The sequence below is a fragment of the Lygodium microphyllum genome, chromosome 13 (assembly GCF_053477565.2).
Source record: "Lygodium microphyllum isolate KBCC chromosome 13, Lygodium_microphyllum_v1.1.10, whole genome shotgun sequence".
In the NCBI taxonomy this organism is placed as follows: Eukaryota; Viridiplantae; Streptophyta; class Polypodiopsida; order Schizaeales; family Lygodiaceae; genus Lygodium; species Lygodium microphyllum.
The window spans coordinates 143,174,122-143,181,374 of NC_141147.1; the positions used below are offsets into that span (position 1 = coordinate 143,174,122).

The window sequence follows — 7,253 nt, forward strand, 5'->3', positions numbered from 1 at the left end:
TCCCCATGTAAATGCGTTTTATATATAATGAAAACATGGATTTTTGTTTTCGATTCTCGTGCGTTCAGATCCATTGTGTTTTTCCCAAATGCACAATTTGATGTATGGGAGGGGAAAAAAAAAACCAGAGAGCATGTGGTTGCTCTTTGGTTTTTTTTTTCAATTCTGTGCTTCGCGCTATTTGCGCGTCTAAATTGCAGAAAACGCACGTCTAGAATGCAGATTACCCACGCCCATACATGCACTATATAATTCAAATTAATAAAAAGAAATTAAATATCTTTTCAAAAAAATGAGATTTTTGGTTTTGCGTTCGCGTCTACTGGTGCATGTAAAAGCGCGTTTATGCACATGTCTATGTGTCCATCTAATCTTCCATGTAGACACGCTTGTAGACGCACAAAAGAAATTAAATAAATAATAATTTTGATTTTCGTTTGCACGTTTATGGATGCGTGTATATGTGCATCTATTGGTGGGTGTGGATTTCCTTATACATGCAACTATAGACGCGAAATGGTACACACACAAATAGACGGCTTATAGATGCGCCCGTAAGATTTTCTCTCAATTCAAAAATCGCGTCTAAAAGTATGTCTAAGAGGCCTTTTTGTTGTAGTCTGTATGGATAATACTTGGTGTTACATGTACTTATGCTCAAGGAGCACATCCATGATTGAAGAGGATATTGATTATCAATTGCTATCGGTGAATACGGACCTAGAACTAACGCATTATTTATAATCATGATGGAACACATTAAGTGTGATGCTAGTTAGGGAGGAGTGGCACACAAGGCATCCATTCACGAGCTTGTAATTCTAAATGGATGGTTGAAGGAGATGATAAAGTTTTTCAATATGCAAATCATGTTAGAATTGGTTGAGTGGCATTATAAAGGGGTAGAATCTTTTGGAGCATACTTGTAGCTAATGAAAGTAAGGTGTAGCTAGCTAGCACATGAGTACTTTGCCATAAATATGTTAGTAATAAGCTAGCTCAAGAAGGTGCATCACAAGCAACGTATGTGATATATACATTTTATTGAACCTTATAAGAATCCTTCTCATCCTATGTAAGGGGGTTTCTGAGAGGCTGAACTAGTTTTGTGTTGGTGCTCTTGCAAAATTATTACTATGTAGCTGTTAAAAAGTAGGTTTTGCTTCTCACACCATTTCGAGAAGTTTTTCCTAAACATGAGCCAGCGTGTGAGAGAGGGAGGGAGAGAGGGGGTAGATTTCCAAGTAAATTGAAATTAGAAAACGGCCAACTGCATGTTTCTTGGGCTGACCGTTACATTCATAACAATATGGAGCGTGCCTGAAATGCGATCCTAGGGTGGTGGTGGCTACGATGCCATTAATGTTCGGCATGCGATCATCGACGATTGCACACCTACCTACCTACTCATTATTGTTGCGAGTACACTTGCAGCTTATTGCATAGATTTTGAGCACGATTAGGCGATCACTCCATATTGTTGTATTGTACACTTCGGCAAGTATTAGTCCCCGCCACGATCGAGGAGATCGTCTTTTATGATCCCGATCTACCGAAGATGCCGACAATGAGTTCGCTCTGCTCAGTAGTACCAGATGTAAACGAGATTCCATCTTGGTCTCCGAAGGGACCATAAGTGCCAAGGTTAGTCATGAACTTCATGGAATTTCCATAGAATCCTCTCATTTGGTTGATCAGCTGTTTCGGATATTGCCAGGTGATCTGGTTGCAAAACACCGAATTGAAGGTACAAGTTATTGTAGCGAAACGTAGAACATATCGTGTAACTGTAGACTGACGATCAATATTATATGTATTCACACAATAAGCATCCAAATAAGTGACTCCTATGTGCTTAATATGAAGACGTATGAGTAATACGCACCTCTGCGTGCTTGTTGCCTCGTGCCACGGATGTACTTCTCCCCATGCCATAGCTTAATCGTCTGTATCCCCAGCACGCGGATTACGCTTGATGGTATGGATCTTAAGTCGTCGAACTCAGAGCCTCCGTCCCCGCCCCATGGGCCCCTGCGCTGAATCGGCCAAGGAACCGTCTGGACCTGCACTAGATCAAACCATTAATGAAAAAGGAAGTTAATCAGAAACAAAAAACAGCAAGAGTTCTGATGATGATGATCTGATCACTGCAATAATAAGCAGGTAAATAACCTTTTTGCCACTCCACCTCATGAATTCTGATGATAGTATCGCAACAAGGGGTTGATTAATTCTGTACGTGTGTACGTGACGACGACGTACGCTTGTCATACCTGATTAGTCTGATGACTCTCCGAGACGTCCGCCGACCTAGTGGCTACCGTTGCATGCACAAGTACATGATTAATCACCAGTAGTAGCTGTAAGACCGTTACTATCTTCATTGAGAAGGACGTCGTCGATGATCTTAATATTTCCCCCATGATTACCAAGACTGCTGCTCGCCAGCTGCTTCGTGATGTTATTTGGCTTACTGCTCGCCAGCTGAGTCGGCTCTGATATACCCGTCGTGTGTGTGCCACGCAGGCGTGCTGTAGTCTGCTGTCACGTCTTGACCAAGTCAGTGGAAGTAGTCCCACTAGCTCTATGAAATCCATATGCTGATGTGTATTTTAATTTGTGCGCATAATTTACTAACCCCACATGTTTATGAGCATAATTGCCGCGTTTTAAAAGTTTGATCGCTCTCGATAATTCTCTGGTGCGTTTTACCAACCGTAAAGTAATTCGACTTGGCTAGTCCACTACTCTGCGCACTACCCACCAAAATGGATACTAGGCAACTGCCGCGTTGCTTCCTGCCCTGTGGTTGTCGATTCACGAAGCTCCAGCCAGATTTCTTCTTTGTATAGGTTACCCATGCCATCATTTATTATTCGCACATGTCCCATGCATGCACATCATGTTTTCCCAACCCCTCGGTAGGCACGTCTACTCTTGGAGAAATTGGCATACAAGCTACATGTACCATGGATCCGGTAGTGAGACACTTGTTGGCTACGACCACGCAACAGGCATGAGTTAGGTGTATTCCCTTCGTTCTATTAACATTATATTGTATGTTGGCATGCTGGTCATGTGCTTAAACTTGTATACGTTGGCCATCCTAGGTGACTTTTGGCCCTCTTAGACATTTCCCATTGTTACTTTATGAGTTTTTCATAGAACCCATCTTATCTTTCACTATTGGCTATGTAGCTAGGGTGCTGCCCCTTGAATGGATATACAACTCATGAGGTGGTTATTTTTCACTAGCTCTCTTTGTGTTGATCCCCCTTTATGTGTATACACATGTACACTTCTCTCTCTCTCTCTCTCTCTCTCTCTCTCTCTCAATATATATACAAACACTTCTAGCACAAGCATATTTCATCACTATACATAATTGTAAGGTTATTGGGGGGAGGAGAGTGAGAAAAGAGAGGTTCAACACTTGGGGATCCTAGAATCAGGGAGCCTCTATTGAGGAATTGGTATTGTTGTTATATTGCTTGTATCTCAACATTGTATATGTCATGTGTACTATGGCTTATGGAGGTGATTTTAAGACTTTTCAAGGGGTGGAAAGAAACCATCCATATTATAAGGTGTATTCAAAGGATATTATAAAATCCTTTTACTTACATTTTATAAGGTAGTAAAATGATCTCATTTTTGTTAAAGAACCCTCTTTTATGTAAATTTATCAAAGTTTTCTCAAATCAAAGAACCCTTTTATTGATCCTGGGGAGCTTAGTCATAAAGATATGTATGTATCACATGGGTTCAACATAAGAGATTTTTAAAATACAAAATTGACACATTTTTTACATATAGAAGGTTCCCATATAAAGGGGTTACTTACAGATTGAATAGAAAAGGATTATGTTTTATTAAGAAATTTTTTACAAATAAGGATATTTATAAATAGGCCTTGAACGCATATTATATAGAGGGTATACATATAGTGAACTACTCAGGCTATTGATTGAGTGTGGTGCACTTATATTTTTGTGAGGTGTATCCCTAAGTGAAACTTGTGGTGGTGGACACATAAAGGTTATGTACTTAGTTAATATGCCACAAGCTCATTGAAATACCATGCCTTTGCATTTATGAATATGCTCAACCACATGCTCACATAAAGGCGGTGTTGCATAGCTCTAGTTAGCTCAACTACCTTCCTCTGCAACCTAATCACACTTCTCTCTCTATTAGAGGTATAAATCCCTAGGCCTTAAGTTCCATTAATGACCTCAATCTCTTACTTTCATATATAGAGATAATGGTTTGAGATTAGCTTATGTGATTGTGTCTTTAAATGTCATAGGATAGAATATGTGCATGTCACGCGTTGATTCTGATATGCATATAGTTGTATTTCTTGAAGAGAGTCGCATGATTTTTGAATATAGAGAGAGTCAACACCAGGTCTTCATGGTCGTTGTAGGCTATTCTCAATGTTTATGTCATGTTCTTTAAGTATTTGAATTTATGCTTATGTATTATGGAATCATAAATAGTTTTTGATTATGGATGCTGAAGCTTATGCAAATAATACATCTATACTTATGTTCTTTATTCTAATACCATGGCATGTTCATGTATTATTTGCTTCCTCCTTGTGAATGCCCTAAACACTTTTTGCGATCCCTACCATTTTGAGGGAAATAATCTCTTGATTTAGGCACACATGTGGAATCAATCTCTAGGAAATCAATGTTGATGGCATTGGCAATGTATCAAGTGCATTCTATGGCAACATTTATGTCAGACAATTGTCCTTATTTATCCAATCCCATTCTTACCAAGAGTAGATCACAAGAATTAAGGGAGGCATTGGCATGGCAATGTAGTAGGAAGGTTTTCCCAATGATGTAGAGGTAGTTGCAGCATTAGGCAAGTTGGATGAAGAACTGGTTGTACCTGATAGTTAGGGAGATCAAGATGTGGGTCCCTTTGGGGGTACAACAACTATTTATAATTCTCGTGCTGGTTCTGAAGAGTCTTTTCCAACTCCTTCAATTTCACCTAATGTTTCAGAAGATGAGGAACCATTACTGCCACACCTGAAGAGCAAGAAACTCCTCCTAAGCAGGCACTAGAGAGACTGCAGCATATAGTGCTTGGGAGATCAATTTTACTAAGAAGTAGAACATTTCAAGTTAATAAGTCTTTAAAATTCAATCCATTACCAGAGTTGCGAAGGCCTCATGAGCTGAACATAATGAATCCCAATCAGCTTGTCAACCCAAAGGCCAAATCTTCTAAGTTTTCAGGAAAGAAAAAAGAAGACCCTGATTCTCATATAGCCTAGTTTGAAACTAGGTGGACAACAAGTGCGTTTAACCAAATGTATGGTGATTAGGTTAAGAAGCAACACTTTGCAGCCACATTTTAGGGAAAAGCTATGGATTGGTTCAGTAGTTATGGAATGGGAGCATTTATACATATGATGCATTGAAAATTACATTTTTAAGCAGGTTTAGGAAGAATAAAACTCCTCCAGATATTTTGAGGAAGATCAAGAAGGTTAAGCAAAAGAGTATGTTGGTTGAGGATTATACTCAGAAGTTTAAAAATCTCATTGATAGGTTGGATATTGTTAATTTACCATCCATAGAAATGCAAATTACTTATTTTATCAAGGTTCTTAGAAGTCAGGTGAGGAACCCTATAGTCAATTTGAAACTTGGTCAAAATGATACTTTGGATACTATGATTGGAGTTGCTATGAGAGTGGAAAAGAGGTTGGGCACTTCTAGGTCAAAGTTGCGGAAAGATAATGATTCTTCAGATACAAATTCAGATTTAGATTCAAATTCAAATTCGGATTCTAGAGCAAAGAGTGATATGGGAGAAGAGGAATGTGATCTCATTTTGGATTCAGGAGATGATTTCAAGGATTTAGATGATGAGGATAATTTAAAGAAGAAAAAGAAGCACAAGAAAAAGAAATCTCTTTCAATCAAAAGTAAATGTAAGAAAACAAAAGATAAAATTAAAGAAAAGGTTGTGGAAAGTAAACTGGAGAAGAAGATTAAACAGAAGCTGAAAGATTTGGGTCTTTCTGATATTAAGAAGAAAGACAAGTATTGTGACATCTGCCAGACAAATGGCCATGAGACTCGGAATTGTTGGTATAATCCTAATGTCAGGATACGACAACAGGTTCCAATGATGCAATGTAGGCCTAGACCTATGCAGCCAGGTGCAGTTTATCAGATTATGTCAAACATAATGCCTGAGAGGTCTTTTAGAGGACCCAAAAGAATGCCAGTAAGATAGCCTTGGCAAAATTTTCAGGCACAGCAACAACCTACACAAATGGGAGCATGTCATTATTGTGGTGGTCAAGGGCATTTTTTTGGACCCAACTATGAATGACAAAAGACCTATAGAAGCATCTCATCCACAGTAACCACGTGCCCCGGTTGCAGCAGTTCTCATAGAGCTTCTTGACCAACAAGAGCAAAGGCAGCCCTTGGAAGATTCAAATGTTATTACTTATGAGGAAAGGTATCCTAAAATAGTTCCCAAAGGGTCACAAAATGTGTCAAGAATATCAAATATTGTAAGTTTGCATGTTGAATGTGATTGTTCTAATTGCATTCAAGTGGAAGAATGTCCTCATGAAGCATTGGTACTAGCAGTCACTAGGAGTCAAGCAGGCCCAAAGCTTGATTGGTAGGAAGAAGAGAAGACAAGGAAAAAAACCATAAGGCAAGTTAAAAAGTTTCAGAAGCTTGCTGAAAAATCTCAATTTGAGCAATCAGATGATAGTAAAGGTTCTGGAATGTAGTTCCGTGAACTGAGGACTAGTCTCCTGAGCTACAAGGTAGTTCCTTCAACATCAAGAACAATTTTCTAAAGGCTTAGTTTTTGAAAAGACATAGCAAGATGGCTTTGAGGAGTTATTTCATGCTTTAGCAAAGTGTTCTTTGGACTTAGCCCTAGAATAAATTTTGGATTTAATTCCTAGTTTTAGGGAAAAGCTATTGTTGAACCTTAAACATAAACACAAGGAGATGTTTGATAACACAGTAGTGCAGGATCAGGAATTTCTTGATTGTCAACTCAGCAAGAGGTGATGGACTATTAAGTTCCTACAATTTAGGTGGAATATTCTAGAAGGAATCTTGAAGATGTTTTGCTAGATGGTGGTTTGAGAGTGAATATACTACCTGAGCATACATATTTGGCAACAAAGTAAGAGCAATTGCTACTAGCTCCATTTCAAGTTAGGATGGCAGATTAGAGAGGATTACAATATT

General features: G+C 38.8%; 1 protein-coding gene across 2 annotated transcripts; it reads right to left on the reverse strand.

Moving 5' to 3' along the window:
• Nucleotides 1–629: 629 nt before the first annotated feature.
• On the reverse strand, nt 630–2,459 carry LOC148027297 (uncharacterized). 2 transcript variants are annotated; one of them, XM_087690619.1, is made up of 3 exons: nt 2,173–2,459; nt 1,886–2,063; nt 630–1,722 (listed from the first exon to the last, which is right to left on the reverse strand). In XM_087690619.1, exons 1-3 carry the CDS (start codon nt 2,269–2,271, stop codon nt 1,646–1,648), a joined length of 354 nt encoding a protein of 117 aa, XP_087546745.1. In that variant the 5' UTR covers nt 2,272–2,459; the 3' UTR covers nt 630–1,645. The 2 variants fall into 2 exon arrangements, with proteins under 2 accessions (XP_087546745.1, XP_087546744.1); XM_087690618.1 differs by having other exon boundaries at nt 640–1,722; nt 2,274–2,459.
• Nucleotides 2,460–7,253: the final 4,794 nt, after the last annotated feature.

Excerpts from the sequence above, each read along its gene's own strand:
- LOC148027297 (XM_087690618.1), bottom strand. The coding sequence starts at position 2,423 with ATGGGGGAAATATTAAGATCATCGACGACGTCCTTCTCAATGAAGATA. Across the intron at positions 2,064-2,273 it reads AGAGTCATCAGACTAATCAG|GTCCAGACGGTTCCTTGGCC; the intron begins GTATGACAAGCG and ends GATCTAGTGCAG. Across the intron at positions 1,723-1,885 it reads GAGGCAACAAGCACGCAGAG|ATCACCTGGCAATATCCGAA; the intron begins GTGCGTATTACT and ends TTTTGCAACCAG.